Raw genomic sequence first — 23357 nt, forward strand, 5'->3', positions numbered from 1 at the left:
GCTTTAAATAAATTAAAATATATATATATATGAAAAGGAGAAAAGGTATGTTTGCTTTTTAAAATCTTATGTATTGCCCTGGCCAGATGGCTTGGTTGATTCAAGCATCATCCTGAAGCACAGAGCTTGCCAGTTTGATCCCCAGTCAGGGCACATACAGGAACAGATTGATGTTCTTTCTCTCTCTCTCTCTCAAATTAATACAATAAACATTAAAAGACCTTGGCCAGTTGGCTCAGTGGTAGAGCATCGGCCTGGCGTGCAGGAGTCCCGGGTTTGATTCCCAGCCAAGGCACACAGAAGAAGCGCCCATCTGCTTCTCCACCCCTCCCCCTCTCCTTCCTCTCTGTCTCTCTCTTCTCCTCCCATAGCCAAGGCTCCATTGGAGCAAAGTTGGCCTGGAGCTGAGGATGGCTCCGTGGCCTCTGCCTCAGGCGCTAGAATGGCTCTGGTTGCAACAGAGCAACGAGAGCAACGCCCCAGATGGGCAGAGCATTACACCCTGGTGGGCGTGCCAGGTGGATCCTGGTCAGGCACATGCAGGAGTCTGACTGCCTCCCTGTTTCCAACTTCAGAAAAATACAAAAAAGGAAAGAAAAGAAAAAATTAAAAGAAAATCTCATGTATTTCTTTCTCAGTAAAAATAGTACCTGAAGATTTTGTTCTTGCCCTCTCACACACAACTCTCTCCTATCTTTCCCTTCCCCACCCCTTTATCTGTCAGCAAGTTTGGTTTTGTGGGAAGTGGCATATAATATGAGGAAATTATGTTCTTTGAACATAATTTACTGTTCATTTTTGTGGAAGAATTTTAGTTCTTTACAATTTGCTTGGAAAAAATATTTTTTTTGAGAGGTGAGGAGGCAGAGACAGACTCCCACATGCACCCTGACCGGGATCCACCTGGGAAGCCCCCTACTAGGTGATGCTCTGCCTGTATGGGCTGCTGCTCCATTGCTCAACAACAAAGCTATTTCAGTGCCTGAGGGGAGGCCATGGAGCCACCCTCACTGCCCAGGGCCAACTTGGCTCAAACCATTCAAGCCATGACTATGGGAGGGAAAGAGAGAGAGAGAGAAATGAGAAGTGGGATGGTGAGGAAGTAAGTGGTCACTTCTCCTGTGTTCCCTGAGCAGAAATATAACCTAGGACTTCCACATGCTGGACTGTTGCTCTACTGCTGAGCCAATCGGCCAGGGCAATTATCTTGAAAATTGACATTGTAACTTTATAGTTACATGCTATACAAAAAATATATTGACTTAATTATTTTTGCCTGACCAGGCAGTTATGCAGTGGATAGAGCGTCGGACTGGGATTCGGAGGACCCAGATTCGAGACCCCAAGGTCGACAGCGTGAGCATGGGCTCATCTAGTTTGAGCAAAGGTCGCCAGCTTGGACTGAAGGTCACTGGCTCTCGAGCAAGGGATTACTCAGTCTACTGTAGCCCCACAGTCAAGGCATATATGAGAAAGCAATCAATGAACAACTAAGGTGTTGCAACGCGCAATGAAAAACTAATGATTGATGCTTCTCATCTCTCTCTGTTCCTGTCTGTCTGTCCCTATCTATCCCTCTCTCTGACTCACTGTCTGTCCCTGTAAAAAATAAATAAATTTATTTTTATGCCTGACCAAGCAGTGGCACAGTGGATAAAACATCAGCCTGGGATGCTGAGGACCCAGGTTTGAAACTTCGAGGTCCCCAGCTTGAGTGTGGGCTCACCAGCTTGAGCACAGGGTCACTGGTTGCTGGCTTGAACCCAAGGTCACTGGCTCAGCTGGAACGCCCCCCCCCCCCAAGTCAAGGCACATGTGAGAAGGCAATCAATGAACAACTAAAGTGCCGCAACTATAATAAGATGATGCTTCTCATCTCCCTTCCTGTCTGTCCCTGTGTGTCCTTTTTTTTTTCTCTCTCTCTCTCTCCCCTCCTCTTATTCACTTAAAAAAAACCTTTATTTTTACTAAGATGAGGAAATCAAACGAGTATCTTGATACCCTTTAGTAAAGGTGGACATGTTTTTAAAGTAGGCTTTCTTCTAAAGTTATTGTGGAAGAGATTGTTTTTAACATTTTGTGTGGCTTATTAGAAGTTTTCAGATATGAGAATATGCTTTTTGATCTTAGGGAACTAGTATTTAGGATTTAAGTCCTATGATCTGAGTATTTGGCCACATGTAATAACCTGCAAAGGTCATACCATAGATAAATTTAGCATCTAGGTGTTGCAGTACCTATTCTCACATTCTTGTTACAGTGATAATTTTTAAAGTGTCACAGTCACTTCACTTCACTTTATTTTTAACATGCAAGGAGTAACATAGCAGAATAAGAGTATATATACATGATTGAACAGTGAGGCTTGGGGGTTTTTGTTGTTACTTAAAATAAATGGTTCATTTCCCAGTATTACAGATCAATGATTTTCAAATATGTAAGACAGAAGAATTATTTTTATTTATTTAATGTTTATTTTATTGATTTTAGAGAAGGGAAGGGAGATAGCAGGAAAGAGACAGAAACATCTGTTTCTGTATATGCCCTGACCAGGGATTGAACCAGCAAGCTTTGTGCTTCAGGATGATGCTCTAAAGCAAACCAGCTATCTGGCCAAATGTTTTTTTTTGTTTTTTTTTTTATGTCCTTTGATTTATTATTTAGAATAAATAATTATTCTAGATAGAGTAATTTTGCTTTGCTAGATAGAGTAATTTTGTTTGTAGGTCCTTGCTTTTCATCACTGAATATTTCTTGCCAATCCCTGCTGGCCTACAAAGTTTCTTTTGAAATAAGCTGACAGTCTTACAGGAGCTCCCTTGTAGGTAACTAACTGCTTTTCTCTTGCTTCTTTTAAGATTCTCTCTTTGGCCTGACCAGGCGGTGGCGCAATGGATAGAGTGTCAGACTGGGATGCAGAGGACCCAGGTTCAAGACCCCGAGGTCGCCAGCTTGAGCACGGGCTCATCTGGTTTGAGCAAAGCTCACCAGCTTGGAGCCAAGGTCGCTGGCTTGAGCAAGGGGTTACTCGGTCTGCTGTAGCCCCACGGTCAAGGCACATATGAGAAAGCAATCAATGAACAACTAAGGTGTCGTAATGAAAAACTAATGATTGATGCTTCTCATCTCTTTCCGTTTCTGTCTGTCTGTCCCTGTCTATCCCTCTCTCTGATTCTCTGTCTCTGTAAAAAAAAAAAAAAAAAAGATTCTCTCTTTGTGCCTGACCTGTGGTGGCGTAGTGGATAAAGCATCGACCTGAAATGTTGAGGTCACCTGCGGACTTGCCTCGTCAAGGCACATATGGGAGTTGATGCTTCCTGTTCTCCCCTTTCTCTCTCTCTCTTCTCAGTCTAAAAATGAATAAACAAAACAGTCTTTAAAAAAAAGATTCTCTCTTTGTACACTTTTGCGTAATTATGATGCATCTTGGTGTGGGCGTCTCTGGGTTCATCTTGTTTGGGACTCGCTGTGCTTCCTGGACTTATTTATCTATTTCCTTCACCGGGTTAGGGAAGGCTTCTGTCATTATTTTTTCAAATAGGTTTTCAATTTCTTGCTTGCTCTCTCCTCCTTTTAGCCACCCCATGATGCAAATGTTGATACACTTGAAGTTGTCTCAGATGCTCCTTAACACTATCTTCTTTTTTTTTTTCTTTTTTCTTTGTGCTGTTCTGATTGGGTGTTATTTGTTTCCTTATATTCCAAATTGCCGATTTGATTTTCAGCTTCATGTACTTGATTGTTGATTCCCTATAAATTATTCTTCATTTCAGTTAGTTTACCCTTTATTTTTGACTGGTTCTTTTTCTTGGTTCCCATGTCCTTTTTTGTGCTATTGGAGTTCTAAGTTCAATTACTCTTCCCCTAAGTTCTTTTTCTTTTTTTAAGGTTTTATTTATTCATTTTAGAAAGGTGAGGGGGTGGGAGAGAGAAGGGAAAGAAGTAGGAAGCATCAACTCCCATATGTGCCTTGACCAGGCAAGCCCAGGGTTTCGAACCGGTGACCTCAGCATTCCAGGTCGATGCTTTATCCACTGCGCCACCACAGGTCAGGCACTTCTTCCAAGTTCATTGAGCATCCTTACAAACAGTATTTTGAACTCTGTATCTAGTAGATTGTTTATCTTTATTTTGTTTAGTTCTTTTTCTGGACTTTTATTTTGTTCTTTCATTTGGATGTGTTTCTTTTGTCACCTCCCTGTATTTGTTTCTAAGTATTAGGTAGAGCTGCTATGTCTCTTGGGCTTGGTAGAGTGGCCTAATGTGGTAGGTGTTCTTTAGGGTCCGGTGGCACAACCTCCCTGATCACCCAAGCTGTGCATTTGAGGTATGCAACCCTTCAACCCTGGTGGGCCGTCTACACCCTTCTGTTGTAGTTGAGCCTCGATTGCTGTTGGCACATCAATGGGACAGATTACCCCCCAGGCCCATTGGCTGTAAGGAGTGGTTATAACCATCAACCACCATAGAGAATCAGCTATGCAGGGGCCCACCCACAGAGCAGGGCTTTGGTCCCCACTGAATCTGCTCCTTGAATGTGTTGCCATGGAGGTGACTGGTCCGAAGCTCTCAACTGGGTGTGTTGGTTCTGGGGCTTCTCAGGAGGTGCAGGTCAAGGTCAGCTGCCACCTATATCCTGCCCAGTCCACCTAGATTGAGCTACAGAGCAATCTGAAGGTAGCTGATACCTGTGTTGGGCTTAGAGGTGGCCAGAAGATGCCAAGCTGTGAATCACAGCAGGCTACTGCTAGAGAAATGGGGCACACTGAGGCACACATTTAAGAGATTTTAGGAAAGTCTGAAGTCTGAGCCAAGACAGGCATTCGTATGAGATAGCCACTGTAAACAGGTTAGGTGGGCCGGCAAGTTTGGTGGGTCAGGTTCTTGTGGCATCACCAGGGTGGGGCAAATGGTAACAAATAGGTTGAGTGGGACTCAAATATGGCACCCACCTGCCTGCTCTGGGGAAATGCTCATTTAAGGAACAATGACATCTGCCAGCACTTTTGTCTGGGAGAAAGCTGCCCCCCCCTCCCCCCCAGTTCTTTTTCTGATGCCAGACAATTCAGTTTCTCACTACACATCTCTGGTATCTTTGGAGCTGTTTATTCCTGTGTTGAAGCCCAGAGGGAGTAAATCAGAGTATGTCTGTGTGTGGGCCCTTTAAAAGGAACTACCTGGGACTGCAACAGCCTTCTTTCTGACTCAGCCTCAATTCCTGGTGGTTTTTGCAGCCAGAAGTTATGGGGACTTTTCTTCCCAGCCCTGGAACCCTGAGCTTGGGGAGTTGGTATGGGGCTGGGATGCCTTGCTTGCTCCTCAGAGAACCTTGGTGACTGAGATATTCCTCCCAATTTTATCCACCACACATGGATGTGGGACCAGCCCATTCTGTCTCTCTGTCCCTCATACCCCAGTCTTTTCTTTTTTTTTTTTTTTTTTTTTTTTTTTTTTTTTTACAGAGACAGTGAGTCAGAGAGAGGGATACACAGGGACAGACAGACAGGAACGGAGAGAGATGAGAAGCATCAATCATTAGTTTTTCATTGCACGTTGCAACACCTTAGTTGTTCATTGATTGCTTTCTCATATGTGCCTTGACCGCGGGCCTTCAGCAGACTGAGTAACCCCTTGCTGGAGCCAGCGACCTTGGGTTCAAGCTGGTGAGCTTTTGCTCAAACCAGATGAGCCCGCGCTTAAGCTGGCAACCTTGGGGTCTCAAACCTGGGTCTGCTGCATCCCAGTCCAATGCTCTATCCACTGCGCCACCTCCTGGTCAGGCCATACCCCAGTCTTGATGGCTTCTTTTAAATACCTAGTTGTAGGATTTCTATTCAGCTAGATTTCAGACTCTTCTTAATGATGGTTCTCTAGTTTAGTTGTAATTTCTTTTTTAATTTTTTTATTTACTTTTTTTTTTTAGATTTTTTTTATTTATCTATTTTTATTAGAGAGAGGGGGGAGGGGGGGAGAGATAGAGAGAGAACAGGGGGAGGAGCAGGAAGCATCAACTCCCATATGTGCCTTGACCAGGCAAGCCCAGGATTTTAAACCAGCGACCTCAGCATTCCAGGTCGACGCTTTATCCACTGTGCCACCACAGGTCAGGTCTTAGTTGTAATTTTGATATGGTTGTAGGAGGATACAAGGACTGCATTTGGTCGGAAGTCTAGGGGTTTTTTGAACAGTTTTAGAAAGTCTACTAAAAGGACCATAATAGACCTGTTGGAATGTATTACTTAGCTAAATAGTACAGATTTTCTTGTGAAGGGAAAAAAACAAGGTTTTTCTTGTCTTTTAGATGTAAAAGTAACTAAATGTCTTCTCTAAAGTTGGAATCTTGATTATCATTATGGATACATAATGGTGAATTGTGCGCCAGAGGACCTATGTTCTCATCCCAGAGCAAGTTATTTAACTTAACATCTCTAGAGTTAGTATTCTCATCTTTAAAGTAAAGCAATTGAATTAGAGCAGGAAGAGATTTTAGAGATAATCAAGTTTGGTAATCAAGTTTGGTAATCAGTTACTAAATCTACTTAACCTAGTGAACAATCCTGTGAGACCATGCAATCTTATCTCTAGTAGTTTTATTATCTTTTTTGTTGGTTTTGAGTCACATTATTTGGTTCTCACCTTTCTTTATAAAAATCAAAAGAATACATTAATAGGACCTTTATTTCTTACAGGTTCAACATGCACTGAAAAAATCTGAGAAGGCTTTGGATACCCTCAACAAAGCCATTGTTATTGATCCTAAGAACCCTCTATGCAAATTTCACAGAGCCTCAGTTTTATTTGCAAATGAAAAATATAAGGTGAGAAATATGTATCTTAATGGTCTTTAAGTTTATATTGCTTAAGAAGTTTTGCCCCCTTTTTTAATTCAACAAAAGTTTATTTATACTTTAATTTTTATCTCAGTTCATTTTCCCTGTTTCAAAAACTATTAATTTCATTGTCTTTGTGATTTCGTTTGTGAAATATTTATAGGAAGAATGCATGTGTGACTATGTAGGAATATGTGGTTATCCCCTGTAAAGACTGCATATATAGAAAGGCAGTTTCCATCAGGGAGTTATCTTAAAGATAAGACCTAAACCATAAACCTAGGACCAAAATATGTGAACAGGTGACAAATGTATGTGCGTTATTCAACAAATATTTATTGAGTACCTATTACAGGTCAGACACTAAGCAACCACATTTCCTGTCTTGGAGAAGCTTTCCATCAATAGTTCTGTAAGGAGAGCAATCAAATAATCATAAAAATAATACATGTTGAACACATAAAGGAAAAGTATAGTGATATAACATGAGCTTATAACAGGGAGACTGGGTCTAGTCTGATGTGTTTCTCTCTCTTTTCACTCTGTGTTCAAATTATGAAGCTGTAGCCTGAAAAAAGGTATTGAAGAAAGGAGAGCAGTAAAGCTGAGAAAGAAAAGAGACAAAGTGACATGGGATTTTTGTTATCATTTTCTCAATCATAAGCATGTATACAAAGGTTTTGTTGTTGTTGTTTTTTCTTTTCAAAGTTTTGATTTGAAATTCAAGTTACTTTTTTAAAAAATTCAGGTTACTTTTTTTTAATACATTCAGGCTCTTACTAAAAGGAGTAAAATTTTACTAAAAAGAATCTTAAATAATTTTAAGTTGAAGAACTTGGGTCAAGTAACTCATTTTAGAATTTAGTATATTTCCCTTAATTTTTTCAAGATTGTTGAAACTATATAAAGGAATCCAATTTATAATTTATTCTTTGTCTTTATTTAGTAATTCTAGTTTTACTCTATTTTTCTTTCTGAAGAAGTGGTATCTAGTCCTACTGTTTTTGTCCTTTTAATACAGCTTCTTTTAAATCTAATGATCACTTTTCAACTTTTAACTTACTCTTTGAGGTACTACAATTATAACTCAACATTTGTTTTCATGTTTTTTGCTTCACTGTACTTCTTTAGATATGTGGTCAGACTCTTCAATTCAAGGAATTTATTCAACTTATTATTCTTAAAACCATTTTAATGCCAACACACCTAATAGGTATGCTATATAAATTATCCCTGTACTTGCTTCAGGAAGCCCAAGTTCTGATCTGACCTATTGTCCAAGCTGTAAGGGTCATAACCAGTTTTGAGTACCAGCTTGGGGCCTGACTAAATTATAATGCCTACTTTAATGCATGGATTAGATATAGGTATATCTAACACACCTACATTAAAATAACGTAAAAGGGCCATAAGAAAAGTTACTGATTGCCTCTGAAATGCCTTGACTCCAAAATGAAAATCAAATAGTGTCGGCGTGCTACCTCAATCTCTCTGTGACAAAACATTGCTAACCACCACCCTATTTAATGTGTTGTATTGGTATCTAATCATGGAAGTCTTGAGTCTTTTATGGCAAAAAAATGAGACTTCTAATGCTGTTAGACACTGTTTCTCATGAGTGGAGGGGGGCATGATAGATGCATAAAATTTTAATAACAATTTTAATAAGTTCTCATGGAAAGAAAACTGTGGCCCCGTTCGGTTAGCTCAGTGGTAGAGTGTCGGCCCAGTGTGTGGATGTCCTGGGTTCAGTTCCCGGTCAAGGTACACAGGAGAAGCTTCTCCACCCCTCCTCCTCTTCTCTCGCTCTCTCTCTCCCTCTCCCTCTACCTCCCTCTCTCCTCTCCCTCTCTTTCTACCTCCCCCACACTCCTTCAGCCATGGCTCAATTGGAGTGATTTGGCCCTGGGCGCTGAGGATGACTCCTGGTCTCTGTCTCAGGCACTAAGAAGAGTTCAATTGCTGAGCAACAGAGCAACAGCCCCAGATGGGCAGAGCATCGCCCCCTAGTGGGCTTGCTAGGTGGATCCTGGTTGAAGCACATGTGGGAGTCTTATCTCTGCCTCCCATCCTCTCACTGAATAAAAGAGAGAGAAAATCGTGTATTATGGAGCAGTCGAGAAGGATTGGGGTGCATCATTCTGATTACGATTTCTATAAAGCAGTGGTTCTCAAAGATGGTCTGGGAAATTTAGAGGTCCCTAAAAATCCTTTCAGGATGTTCACATGGTCAAAACTATTTTCATAAAAATATTTAATGTTATTTGCCTTTTCACTATCATTATCTCACAAATGTACAGTGGAATTTTCCAAAAGCTACATGATGTAATATAACTCATCTTCTGTTAACCAGAGATTTGGCAAAATGTTAAGTAATGCTGCTCTTTTCACTGACTTACTGTTATGAAAAATAGTTATTTTTCATTAAAAAAAAAAAAATTACCGCCTGACCAGGCAGTGGTGCAGTGGATAGAGCGTCGGACAAGGATGCAGAGGACCCGGGTTCGAGACCCCGAGGTCGCCAGCTTGAGTGCGGGCTCATCTGGTTTGAGGAAAAAGCCCACCAGCTTGAACCCAAGGTCGCTGGCTCCAGCAAGGGGTTACTCAGTCTGCTGAAGGCCCGCGGTCAAGGCACATATGAGAAAGCAATCAATGAACAACTAAGGTGTTGCAACGCGCAATGAAAAACTAATGATTGATGCTTCTCATCTCTCTTCGTTCCTGTCTGTCTGTCCCTGCCTATCCCTCTCTCTGACTTACTCTCTGTCTCTGTAAAAAAATAATAAATAAAAAAATTTAAAAAAATTACCTATTAATATGTAATGGTCTTCTTATGACCTTTAAATTAATAATGGATAAATGAAAATTTTAGTATCTGATATGGTAGATATTAATAGCTATAACCCACATTAGCAAAAACTTTGGGTTACTCAGTAAGCTTTAAGTGTATAAAGAAGTCTGGAGACCAAAAAAGGTGAGAGCTGCTGCTTTGCAGTATTAAAATCGATCTCAGGCTTCTTCATTATAATACACAGTAATGTTTGATAGCTGTAACTGAGTGGTCCTAGTAACTAATATCCATGATCACAGATCTTTTATTTTGATATTCTATTTCAAGTATATTTTATTTATTTTTTATATTTTATATATATTTTATAACAACACTATGAAAGGTATAAAGAACATTCTACCTTATAGAATGTTTATACATAATAGATCTTTCATTTCCTGACATGCAGATATGATTCTCAGACACATTCAGCCTGGCAGTTCCTTGAGTTTATTTCTCTTGGGTTGCCAACAGTAAGGAAGAAGGTAAGGTGTTAAGGATACACCAGAGCCCCCTACATATATTTGTGTATAAAACAGCATTTTTTTTTCCACAAATACACTGCCTGTGAAGTATGTGTGTGTATATGTGTGTGTTGCCTTCACTTTTTGATTTCTCTTTATTGTAGAAAGTTTAGGTCTTGGCCGGTTGGCTCAGTGGTAGAGCGTCAGCCTGGCGTGTAGGAGTCCCGGGTTTGATTCCCGGCCAGGGCACACAGGAGAAGTGCCCATCTGTTTCTCCACCCCTCCCCCTCTCCTCTGTCTCTCTCTTCCCTTCCCACAGCCGAGGGTCCATTGGAGCAAAGTTGGCCCGAGTGCTGAGGATGGCTCCATGGCCTCTGCCTCGGGTGCTAGAATGGCTCTGATTGCAGCAGAGCGACGCCCAAGATGGGCAGAGCATCGCCCCTTGGTGGGCATGCTGGGTGGATCCCTATTGGGCGCATGCAGGAGTCTGTCTGTCTGCCTCCCCGCTTCTCACTATGGGGGGAAAATAGTACTATACATACTCTTACATCTTGTTTTTGCTATTTTTTAAAAAACTTACAATTGAATACCTACAGATAGATATAGTTTCATAGAGGATGGACTGTAACTTATTTAACTTACTAGGCAGTGATTAGATATACCTTGATTACCTCTAGTGTTTGCAATAGCATGTTGGGTTGCATATTCTTATAAAGAGGACTTAGTGAACTTTTTTGAGTGTATCCCTAGAACAAATTCTTAGCAGTGGGATTGCTGAATCAATGATTACGTGCAATTTTTAACTTCATAGGCCATATTAAATTGTCCTCAGAGTTTGCATCAATTTACATTTCTTCCTTCAGTGATAAAAATATCTGATTTTCCTCACTTGTGGTAACTTTATGTAACATTGAACTATTTTTATTTTTGTCCATTTTTAGGTAAAATGGACAATATATCATTTGGGATGCTAGTTTTATTTTTAATTATCATATTTCTTTAAATATAAATTTTAATTCTCCTTTCTCCTCGATCTCCTACCCTTGTAGCAATGGTCAAAAGATTACTAGACAGCTTTAATTCAATTCAGAGGGTTAAATTTGAGATTCTTCATCATAATTTAAAATGACAGGTTGATATTCAAAGCTTAGTGCTTGTGTAAGGGAGAATGCCTATTAATGGAACTGTGGAATTGTTTTGTTTTCAAAACACAATGTGATGGGCCCTGGCCGGTTGGCTCGGTGGTACAGCATCGGCCTGACGTGCAGAAGTCCTGGGTTCGGTTCCCGGCCAGGGCACACAGGGGAAGCGCCCATCTGCTTCTGCGCCCATCTGCTTCTGCACCCCTCCCCCTCTCCTTTCTCTCTGTCTTTCTCTTCCCCTCCCGCAGCAAGGCTCCATTGGAGCAAAGATGGCCCGGGCGCTGGGGATGGCTCCTTGGCCTCTGCCCCAGACGCTAGAGTGGCTCTGGTCACGACAGAGCAATGCCCCGGAGGGGCAGAGCATCGCTCCCTGGTGGTCAGAGCATCACTCCCTGGTGGGCATGCCGGGTGGATCCCGGTCGGGCGCATGCGGGAGTCTGTCTGACTGTCTCTCCCTGTTTCCAGCTTCAGAAAAATACAAAAAAAACACAATGTGATGGAACATTGTCATTTTAAATAAATAGTGACAAAAGTAAGGGTTGTCACCACCTGTGTGGGTGTTTTTAGTATACTCTGGTAAATTCCCATCATTTCTTAGTTCCTGTTGTCATAAGTATATTTCATTTCATTTTATTTTCACAACAAGGAGAGTTAAGACAATAAGGAAGTATATTTACTGAGATCTGTCTAGTAATTGAAATGATTTGGGAAATCAAATAACATTTGGTAGTCAAAATCTAAAAATGTACTACTGTTGTTTTCCTTTGCTTTTTTTCAGTCTGCTTTACAAGAACTTGAAGAATTGAAACAAATTGTTCCCAAAGAATCCCTTGTGTATTTCTTAATAGGAAAGGTAAAGATTGGGGCCATGGATCTAAACTATGTTTTTCATCACAAATGTTAACTTTTGGAGAATAAATATAATACTGTGCAACACTGATCCAGCAAATTCAACAAGAGTTCTGAACTGAATGCTCTGGAAATAAAGAATGGATTTAGTTTTTCGTTTTGAGGTGGGGGAGTTGAGAGAGAGAGAGAGAGAGAGAGAGAGAGAGATGAGAGAGATGAGAAGCATCAACTCAGTTGTGGTACCTTAGTTGTTCATTGATTGCTTTCTTATGTGCCTTGACCAGCTGAGCAAGTGACCCCTTGCTTAAGTCAACCATGGGAAAGCCAGCAACCTCACACTCAAGCTTGTGAGCCTGTGCTCACGGCAGTGACCTTGGGGTTACGAACTTGGGTCCTCTTTGTCACAGGCCAGTGCTCTGTGCACTGTCCCACCTCCTTGTCAAACAAGAATGGATGTTATTTTAACACTTAAGAAGAAGATAGTACCCTAAAGAAGAGGCAAGAACACACGTCCCATAATGCTAATCCTGCTATGGCTTTAGAAGTATATTAGCACTTGCAGCCAATGGCCAGTAATATGTTCATAAGCTGAGACTGCCTTATGGAAAGCCCTTAGCTTCCAATTAGCAAAGAAATACTTACCAAAAGAAGAAAATTAATTGGCAGTACATACTAGACTTATCAGATGCCAGTTGGTTAAGGTAGTTGGTAACAGTGGACAGATGTTGAGAGTTGATATAACTATTTTAAACCAGTGTAAGCCTGACCTGTGGTGGCACAGTGGATAAACTATCAACCTGGAATGCTGAGGTCACTGTTTCAAACCCCCAGGCTTGGCCTGATCAAGGCACATACGGGAATTGATACTTCTTGTTCCTCCCCCCCTTCTCTCTAAAATGAATAAAAATAAAATCTTTAAAATCAGTGTAGCCCTGGCTGGTTGGCTTGGTAGATAGAGTGTCGGCTCAGCATGGGGACATCCTGGGTTCAATCCCTATCAGGACACACATGAGAACTGACCATCTGCTTCTCTTCCCCTCCTTCTCCCCCTTCTCTCTCTCTTCCACTCTTGCAGCCTATGGCTTGATTGGTTCAGACATCTGTCCCAGGCACTAGAGATCATTCAGTTAGTCCGAGCGCTGGCCCCAGGCAGGGGTTGTCAAGTAGATCCCAGTCAGGGTGCATGTGGGAATCGCTCTCCATCTCCTCTCACTTAAAAAAACAAACAAACTGTAAACAAATGCTAATCAAGCAGTTTATAGTCCACTTCTTTCCATTGTCATTGTTCCATTCAGAGTGAGGTTTTATTGGAATCTCAAGCAATATAGACAAGGAATTCTAAAAATAATATCTGAATATATTGAAAGGAACTCAAACCCTGGCCAGATAGCTCGGTTAGTTAGAGCAGTGATCCTCAACCCCCGGGCCGCGGACCGGTACTGGTCCGTGGGCCATTTGGTACTGGTCCACAGAGAAAGAATAAATAACTTACATTATTTCTGTTTTATTTTTTTTTAAATGACCAGATTCTCTCTGTTACATCCGTCTAAGACTCACTCTTGACGCTTCTCTCGGTCACATGATAAATTTATCAGTCCCATCCTAAAAGCCGGTCTGTGAAAATATTTCCTGACATTAAACTGGTCCGTGGCCCAAAAAAGGTTGGGGACCACTGGGTTAGAGCATTGTCCCAGTATGCAGAGGTTGCCAGTTCCATCCGCAGTCAGGGCACATGTGGAAACAGATTGATGTTTCTGTCTCTGTCTCCCTCCCTTCCTCTCTCCCTAAAATCAGTAAATAAAAATTTAAAAAAGAAGAAAGGAGCTCAAAAGTTTGGATGAGTTCTTGTCCTACTCATCAAAATGGGGTTTTTTGTTGTTGTTGTTGTTTTTCTTTTTTTTAATTTTAATGGTGTGACATTGACAATGGGTTTTTAGATAAAATTGATTTTAGATAATCATATTAATGTTTAGGATTTTATAGTTGAAGCTCACAACTTAATGAAAAATGTAGTTCTGCTGTTTATTTTTAGGTTTACAAGAAGTTAGGTCAGACTCACCTTGCCCTGATGAATTTCTCTTGGGCTATGGATTTAGATCCTAAAGGAGCCAATAACCAGATTAAAGAGGCAATTGATAAGCGCTACCTTCCAGATGATGAGGAGCCAATAACCCAAGAAGAACAGATCAGTGAGTATCACCTATATGAATTAGGTTTGTCTGTGGTTACTCAAAACCAAAGAACTAGTGAAATGCCACACCAGAGTTAGGTAAGATGGACCAGATGTTTCTTTAATTTTATTTTTCTAATCATGCTATATTCTTTATACCAAATGGAATTTTAGGGAAATTGAATGGGGTGATAAAATAAGAAAGTACATATGGAGTCAGGTAACTAACTTCAATTTTGATTGAAGTGTGCTGTGTGACTCTGACATATTCATTGCTGATTTTTACCTAGAATAATCTACTTTGTAAGAATGTAGTGGGGGGGAGATAATAGATGTGATGATATGTTGAAAACATTTTAAGTGCTAAACAAATGAATAATTTGTGCACATTTTAAGTTATGGACAGATCTGTCATAGTGGTGATTCAAATTCTGTATAGCTCTGGCAAATCCGAAATCCAAGTATATTCTTTGATTTATTGATATATATATATATATTATCAATAAATATATATATTAAGGGTCAAGAAAAGAAGAGGGAACAAAGAATTATAGTTTAAGTCAGTAAATACTTTATCCCTAAACAGAGTGTATATCTTAAAATAACTAGTGAGAACCAAGCCTTAATGTGTCGATATTTTTTAATAAGAGATTTTAATAACTTCTGATGAGGTTAAACTAAGACGTTAACCTTTGTTCCAGAAAACTTGGTTATAAGGTTTTAATTAAAATTAATGTTTTTAATCCCAATAACCCTTTTTAAACTGAATGTTAAATTTTGTATTTCTGCGGACTAGCAGGGACTATCCCTAAAGTGGAGGAAATGTCCATCTTTTTTTTTTTAATGCCTCAGAAAACTAGTTCTAATTCCTAGGGTAGGAATAAGGAATTCATTATGGAGAGGCAGTTTTAGTAGTCAAAACTCTAATAAAAGTTTAACGCAATAAACTAATCTCTCAGACCTTGCTGTAAAATAAGGAACTTGAATTACATTCTGTTGAAGGATGTGAGCATTTTTAAGGGCCTATTATGTAAGGTCTCCTTTCTCTGAATACAAGTTTTTCTTACTTGTTTACATGAAGCAACAAGAAATATTTACCAGACACCTTACTGTGGACTTTTGTTTTTAAGTGGGAACAGATGAATCCCAGGAGAGCAGCATGACAGATGCGGACGACACACAACTTCATGCAGCTGAAAGTGATGAATTTTAACTTCTGGAAATCAGACTTTTCAACTGGATGTGTGACTAGTGCTGACATGTTTCTTGTCCCTCCATATACTGAGTCTTCACTCCTGAGCCGGCAGTGTCATCATTCATTACTTACACCATGAGTGTGCCACTTTCACTGGACCCTGACTGTACACAGAATGAAAGGCAGTGCAATATTTAGCTGCTAACAAGACTGGCTCTTTCACCAGTATGAATGACAATTTAAGGGGGTAGGGTGGGGAACTCGCTTTTTTCTTTAATCTCCCTTTGTTGGAAAGCTATCATGGAAGGAAGAGTTACATTTTATCTTGAAGGAACAATTAGATACAGAAAATAGTGATGAACCAAAATTTCTTGGTCATTTTTCCACAAATTTTTTTATTTGGTTCTTTTCCTGATAAACAGAATGATTTACCTTCATTTCTAGGTTCTTCAAGAATGGTGTTAGCAAGTGCCAGATGTAACAATAAAAGACATTGCCTATAATAGAATAACTTGATTGCCAAGGAATGTAAATTACCTTAAACTTGCAGTGTCTCCTGTAAACAAATGTTGAGCTTATTGGGACTCGTGTAGGAATCAAATATCCCTCCATACAGTGTACACTTATTCTTGGCAAGAATGCTTTAATGTCTAACCAAGAATTTTAATTTATTCATCTTTCTTTAAAGTGTTGATCATTGTTGTGTTGGTATTGCAATCTTTAAAGTTGGTCCTTACCATATTGCCTCTTCTCTGAACTCTGTGGGATCACCTTTAACATTCAGAGATGATGGAGTGGTTGCCACTGAAAAGCCAAAACCAGACCCTTCACAACCATTGAAGTTCACTGTAGTAGTCACAGTGAGAACACTAAAGTACAGAGACTTTCCAAGATCATGACAGTGGCAGTCAGAATCGTACCATAGCCTTGAATCTGTGTTTGTTCAGACAGCGTCCCTTTGACTTCACTAAGCATTTCAGCAGGTGCAAGGGTGCTTATTCACCTTTGGCTGAGGTCGTTTCCATTCTTTCTGCCTCTCTCTGCTTCAGATTGTTTTCAGTAATGTGAATCATCAAAATGTTTACTGAGAGTGATTGGGTTTAGGAGATTGGAAATTTTTAGCTGCAAAAAAAAAAGTTCTTATGAAGGAGATGTGTTCTCTCCTGTGTTTGTCATAATATAGGTTGGTGTCTGGGGAATGGCCACAATTTTAAAGATCTAATTATGCGTAATAAAATGGGAATTATTGGAATTTCACAATAACAGATTTAAAGTCTTAAATTGTGTATCTCCTTTATTGTAATGTATTGAAATTTTTAGAGAAACTTTAGTTGTTAACATTTTATTAAGTGCCAATGTCAGAATATAACAAATTATAGTTTCTTATGAATGACAGACCTACAGTTATTATTTTGGATTATTTGATGAAGGATGAATTTATCTACTGGTTACCTGTATTAGTCAAGCTGTGAAAATGAGGTGGATTACAGAAGATGTGAAAAAAATTTAGACTGTAGACTCAGTAATTTTCTGTCATTTACTATTAATCTGCTCACTTAAATGTGGATTAGATACTGTTATAAATTAATTCAAGTCAGAGTCTTAGATTAGGTATTGGGTGCCAGAGAGGTATTTAAAAACATTTCTTACCAAAATCTATGTGTATGTGCTGCCTAAAAAAAAAAAAGTATAAGAAAAGGGAAAGGTTGGGAGTAAATGCATGTCATTAAAAATTCCCAAAGGCCAGGACTTGGATTCTAACAAATACTCCTTTTTATTATCTATTAGTTCTGTATTATTTAATTTCATAATCTTTTATTTTTTAAATTGGAAATCATAAGCCAGCTGCATAGCAGTATCAAATACATAGTTTCATAGAAAACTTCAACCTGAGCTCCCTGTTACAAATAAGCCTAGAGAAAGGTAAGCTCAGAAAAATAATTTGTTTATATATAATTAGTTATTCTTTTATAGTAGGAACTTATGTTCTGTGCCAGAGGTGAGAGAGAGTCTTTCTGGTACTAATTTTGAGACCAAGAATAAAGGGATAGTTGTGGAAGGCACACTGTGGCAATGGTTGATTGAGGAACACTCAGCTCAAGCTTGGCCTGATTTTTTCTTCACACTTACTTTCAAAGTCATTTCGGTATTTAAAGCCTTATTACCGACCTAGTAACTGTTCCCGCTCTCTCTCCTTTTTTTCCTGTATGGAATGGGGATCAAACAACCAGAAGAGAACATACATTTTGATAAAGCAAAATGTTTGCTTCAAATTTCAGAAGTTACTTTGAAGGAAATTAAAAATACTAAATACTTTGGCATCTTTTTTTCCTAAGCTTTTCATACACACATACACATATAATCACACACACAACTTTGTTCAGAAGTAATGTTGTGACATTGGATGTTTTTCACCCTTAGAAGTGGTTCTTAACCCTGGAATTTTAATAGGTGGAAATATTTTTTCCAGAGAACAATGATACCCAAAATAATGAAAGGTGGTCCCTACATTTTCTGTATTCCATTACTTTAAAATTTTTATTTTTTCCAAGAACTGCAAGTAACATTTGAACCATGCTGCTGTTGTACCTTAAACAAAACTCAGTGATAACCAGAATTTAGTCTATTAAAAATGCTCTTTTTGAAGAAAAAAGTTTGAAAGTCTCTGATTAGCCAGAGTATAATATGGGTCTTCACTGAGAAGTATAGTGACCCGTTTTCTTTGTGAAAACCTGGAAAAATGCAAGTTTGGGTGTGATATATGTGTTCTATTTGCATTGAAACAATGTAATTTTGTGTCTTCTTTTTGCTTTTCCTGACTTATTTCAGAAATTGTACAGTCTTGGGGGGGGAGTCTTTTGTTAATATATTTGCAATTCATTAAAGGATATGGAAAATCCAAATAAATTACTTTTGAAAGCAATTTATAATCAAGTTGTTAAAGCTATATAAGAGCTGTGCAATCTATTTTTATAGTAAAGCACAGCAGAATAATGAAAGATTACAGTTTTATGTTCTACAAAAGTCTAGGGCACTGTTTCTTTAATTTTTTTCTTTATGCCCTCTTTAATATATATTTTTAAATGAACATTTTTTATTATTACTTGGAATTTCAAAGTAAATGTGATGAAAATGGTAATTTTTAAAATACATATTCAAACTGTTGAAGCCCTTGACAGCAGCTGCTATTTTGCAAGTCAAATGCTTATTCTTTAATCATGTATGCTATCTGGGATTCCTTTAAAAGGGATACAAGCTGTTTTGTTCCACCTGACCAAGCCGTGGTGCAGGGGGTGCAGGGGATAGAGCGTTGCCCTGGGATGTTGAGGAATCAGGTTCGAAACCCCAAGGTTGCCAGCTTGAGCATGGGATCATAGACATGAGCCCAAAGGTTGCTGGCTTGAACAAGGGATCACTGGCTTGGCTGGAGCACCCTCCCACTTCACCACTCCCATCAAGGCACATATGAGAAAGTAATCTATGAACAACGAAGGTGCCACAACTATGAGTTGATGCTTCTCATCTCTTTATAAAAAAAAAAAAAATTTTTTTTGTTCCAATTAGAAACCATTTTAAAAATCAAAATCTGAAAGAAATACACTATAGAAGCTAAATTTTACTCTAGTTTGATATCTTGGAGAAAGTGGAGAGAGCTGAAGGATTTTGTTCAGACATGAAGAAAGAGACACACATGAAATAGGATGAGCTGGGTAGATGAGAGGGAACCAGAGTTCATAACCTTCCCTAGGACCTGCCAGTGATCATCAGCTGGACAAGGATTAGGAAGTGTAGACAGGAAGTATTCTTTGGCTTGTTTAGCTGCTAATTAACGGTTTATGGAGGTTTAGTATAGGTTTTCTTTATAAGTGCAAACCACTAAATACCTATATTTAAGGAGATTATGACATGTAGTGTGTAACTTGCTTTTTGTACATCATCAGTCCTCAACCCTCTAGGGTATTTATTTTCACAAAAGATAAAATTGAAAAAAGTTAAGAAAAAAAAGAGCCTGACCTGTGGTGATGCAGTGGATAAAGCATAGACCTGGAACGCAGAGGTTGCTGGTTTGAAACCCTGGGCTTGCCTGGTCAAGGCACATATGGGAGTTGATGCTTCCTGCCCCTCTCCCCCTTCTCTCTTTTTGTCTTTCTCCCCCCCCAAAAAAAAATGAATAAATTTTTTAAAAAAGAATACTGTGGCTCAGCTATTAGGTAGTAGAGCTAAACAATTTTGGCAGAGTATGTTCAAACCCTTTAGTTTAGAACTTCCTGATAGTTTCAAATCATGTTTAATGTTAACTGTTAGGTATCCTTTGTATCATAATGTTAACTGTTAGGTATCCTTTGTATCATTTGAAATTGTCTACTATAGATTATCAGAGAAGTTCAGGTTTTACAAGGGAAACTTGATTATTAACAATAAGTTCAGGTCTATCATATGCATAGTCCTTTAGTCCTTTGATGGGGCTTTGCTCTGTATCCTGCCTCTCTACTTCACATGCTGAAATTAAAACTATCTTATCCCCTCCTTGAGAGACTAGAATTTGCTTTAAAATAGAGTGTGTTTGTAAAGTCATGGTGCGCTTTTGACCGGTCACAGGAAAGCAACAAAAGACAATAGAAATATGAAATCTGCACCAAATAAAAGGAAAACTCTTCCAGTTTCATACCTATTTAGTGCAGTTCGATGTGGGCTCACGCACAGATTTTTTAGGGCTCCTTAGTAGCTATCCCGTATAGCCTCTACAGACTCATCACTGACTGATGGCCTACCAGAACGGGGTTTCTCCACCAAACTGCCGGTTTCCTTCAACGGCTTATTCCACCAAGTAATGTTATTCCTATGTGGTGGCGCTTCATTATAAACGCGCCGATATTCACATTGCGCTTTGGTCACAGATTTGAATTTAGCGAGTCACAGAACACACTGAACTTTCCAATGTACTGTCCACATCTCGACTGGCATGACCGTGACCTGCTCCGCTGTATACACGGTGTTACATCATCATCTGCGCATGCGCACATGCTGCCACATCATCCTACAGAAACTGGGAGGGTTTTCCTTTTATTTGGTGCAGATTTCACATTTCTATTGTCTTTTGTTGCTTTCCTGTGACCAGTCAAAAGTGCACCATGACTTTACAGACACACTGTAGAAAACTTTAAATCCTCAATTTTCTTTTATTTCTTATGTATTTTATTACCAATTTCCCTTATCACAAGCATTCTTTTTATATTCAACACCCCCCAAAATAGAATTTGCTACCTGGGGCTAAAATCTGTATTTGAGAAAATTCAAGTTCTTAAAAAATGTGTACGTAATGTTTCACTGGACTTTAAATAAGGAGTAACAGAAGCTAAGAACAATGAAGTTAAATTAAGGTTTCTAATCATGTATTTTTTTAAAGCACTATACTGATATCTAGGAAATGTAGGTTTTGCCCCTAGCTGTGTGACCTTAAACCTTTTTCTCATCAACATAAAGATCAGACCTCTCTTTATTAGCTGACAGGGAATTGAGGATCAAATGTATTAAATCATCATGGAAGTACTTTGTCAAACTAAAGCACTGTATAAATAAATGTAGCGGTACTAATAGAGTGATGATGTTACAGAAAACTGATTGGATTGATCCCAAAACATGATTCTGTGAGACAAATTCCCCCATAGAACAGATTGTTTATGTCCTGCAGGCCAAATCAGCCCATTGCCTGTTTCATTGTATTGGAACACAGCCATGCCCATTTGTTTACATATTGTCTATGGCTGCTTTCTCACTTCAGTGACAGAGTTGTTGCACAGAGACTGTATGACCTACAAAGCCTTAATACATGTATTTACTAACTGATATAGATGACATGCATGCTACTACATATAGTATGGGCTATACTATATATATAATATGGTATTTCATAGTTTACAATCCCAAACTAGAATTTATAGCTGAATTGGCATAACCATCAGCAAATCATCCAAATAATGTGTTGTCTGAAATGCTAAGTTCTTCTCAATACTTTATGAGTTATATCACTGGACAAGGTGCTACACAAGAAGAAAAATCTGTCAGTAGTTCTTAGTTTTTTTTTTGTTTGTTTGTTTTTTTCTTTCATTTTTCTGAAGCTGGAAACAGGGAGAGACAGTCAGACAGACTCCGGCATGCGCCCGACCGGGATCCACCCGGCACACCCACCAGGGGCGGTGCTCTGCCCCCCAGGGGGCGATGCTCTGCCCATCCTGGGCGTCGCCATATTGCGACCAGAGCCACTCTAGCGCCTGAGGCAGAGGCCACAGAGCCATGCCCAGCGCCCGGGCCATCTTTGCTCCAATGGAGCCTTGGCTGCGGGAGGGGAAGAGAGAGACAGAGAGGAAAGCGCGGCGGAGGGGTGGAGAAGCAAATGGGCGCTTCTCCTATGTGCCCTGGCCGGGAATCGAACCCGGGTCCTCCGCACGCTAGGCCGACGCTCTACCACTGAGCCAACCGGCCAGGGCAGTTCTTAGTTTTTAAAAAAAATTTTAGATAAAAACAAATTTGTTGTTCCACTTTTTTTTTTTTTTTTCAGAGACAGAGAGAGTCAGAGGGATAGACAGGGACAGAGAGAGATGAGAAGTATCAATCATCAATTTTTCGTTGCGAGACCTTAGTTGTTCATTGATTGCTTTCTCATATGTGCCTTGACCGCGGGCCTTCAGCAGACCAAGTAACCCCTTGCTTGAGCCAGCGACCTTGGGTCCAAGCTGGTGAGCTTTTTGTTCAAACCAGATGAGTCTGCGCTCAAGCTGGCGAACTCGAGGTCTCGAACGTGGGTCCTCTGCATCCAAGTCCAACGCTCTATCCATTGCGCCACCGCCTGGTCAGGCTGTTCTACTTTTCTATTCATTTATTGGTTGCCTTTCATTTCTTCCCTGACAGGAGGTCAAACCTGCAACCTTGGCATATCTGGACAATGCTTCACCAACTGAGTTAATAGCCAGGGCCATTAGTTCTTAGTTTCCTAATAAAAAGATTGGGTAAAGAGATTTTCTTTTTTTCTTTGTTTTTTTTTTTTTGTTTTTTTCCTGAAGCTGGAAACGGGGAGAGACAGCCAGACAGACTCCCGCATGCGCCCGACCGGGATCCACCCGGCACGCCCACCAGGGGGCGACGCTCCGCCGAGACCAGAGCCACTCCAGCGCCCCGGCCTCTGCTGCGGGAGGGGAAGAGAGAGACAGAGAGGAAGGAGGGGAGGGGGATGGAGAAGCAAATGGGCGCTTCTCCTATGTGCCCTGGCCAGGAATCGAACCCGGGTCCCCCGCATGCCAGGCCGACGCTCTACCGCTGAGCCAACCGGCCAGGGCCTAAAGAGATTTTCTTATATATACAATGGCATTCCTTAAACTTATTGCCATCTTGTAGCACAGCAAACGATGCTACCTCTGTGCCCAGAATCATTTGCATATTTTGAATAATACTAGCATTGGGGGGGGTTACTTAATATTTATGGATCACTTTCATTTCATCTTTACAATCTTATAAGGTAAGGTATGTATTACTTGCTTTATACAAGAGGAAACTAAGGCTTAGACTAGAGAAACCAAAGCACTTGAAAAAAGTGGAAAATCCCAGGAACAACTTGGTAGACTTGTTAACATATTGGCCAAGACTAGGTCATATAATCATCCCTAGTTGCAAGGGATGCTTGTGAATTTAGAATCTGGTAAAAATGAATGAGTTTGCCATGGCTAGTTTAGGTGCATCATGACTTATCTCTGGAGTGGGACACAAGAAAACAGATTTTGTTAGCAAAGACAAAGGGAATGGTTTCCTTAGCAGCCAAGAGCACCTGCCACACTGTTGTAGAGGAGTATTGCTTTTTTGTCAGTTGACCTTGTATTCAGTTT

The 23357-nt window shown here is 39.9% G+C and overlaps 1 protein-coding gene across 5 annotated transcripts in view; it reads left to right on the forward strand.

The window, feature by feature from the left end:
• The window catches only part of CDC27 (cell division cycle 27), a 78364-nt gene extending 59969 nt beyond the window's left edge, over positions 1-18395 (forward strand). For 4 of the 5 annotated variants that reach the window (XM_066262679.1, XM_066262680.1, XM_066262681.1 and 1 more), the window contains 4 exons: positions 6690-6818; positions 12045-12119; positions 14148-14304; positions 15416-18395. In XM_066262679.1, the coding sequence (XP_066118776.1) occupies positions 6690-6818; positions 12045-12119; positions 14148-14304; positions 15416-15498 (444 nt within the window). In that variant the 3' untranslated portion in view covers positions 15499-18395. Of the gene's footprint in view, positions 1-6689; positions 6819-12044; positions 12120-14128; positions 14305-15415 lie in introns of all 5 variants that reach the window. The other variant, XR_010729469.1, reaches the window with a different exon arrangement.
• The last annotated feature ends 4962 nt before the right edge of the window (positions 18396-23357 follow it).

The sequence above is a fragment of the Saccopteryx bilineata genome, chromosome 2, assembly GCF_036850765.1.
Source record: "Saccopteryx bilineata isolate mSacBil1 chromosome 2, mSacBil1_pri_phased_curated, whole genome shotgun sequence".
NCBI classification, from domain to species: domain Eukaryota; kingdom Metazoa; phylum Chordata; class Mammalia; order Chiroptera; family Emballonuridae; genus Saccopteryx; species Saccopteryx bilineata.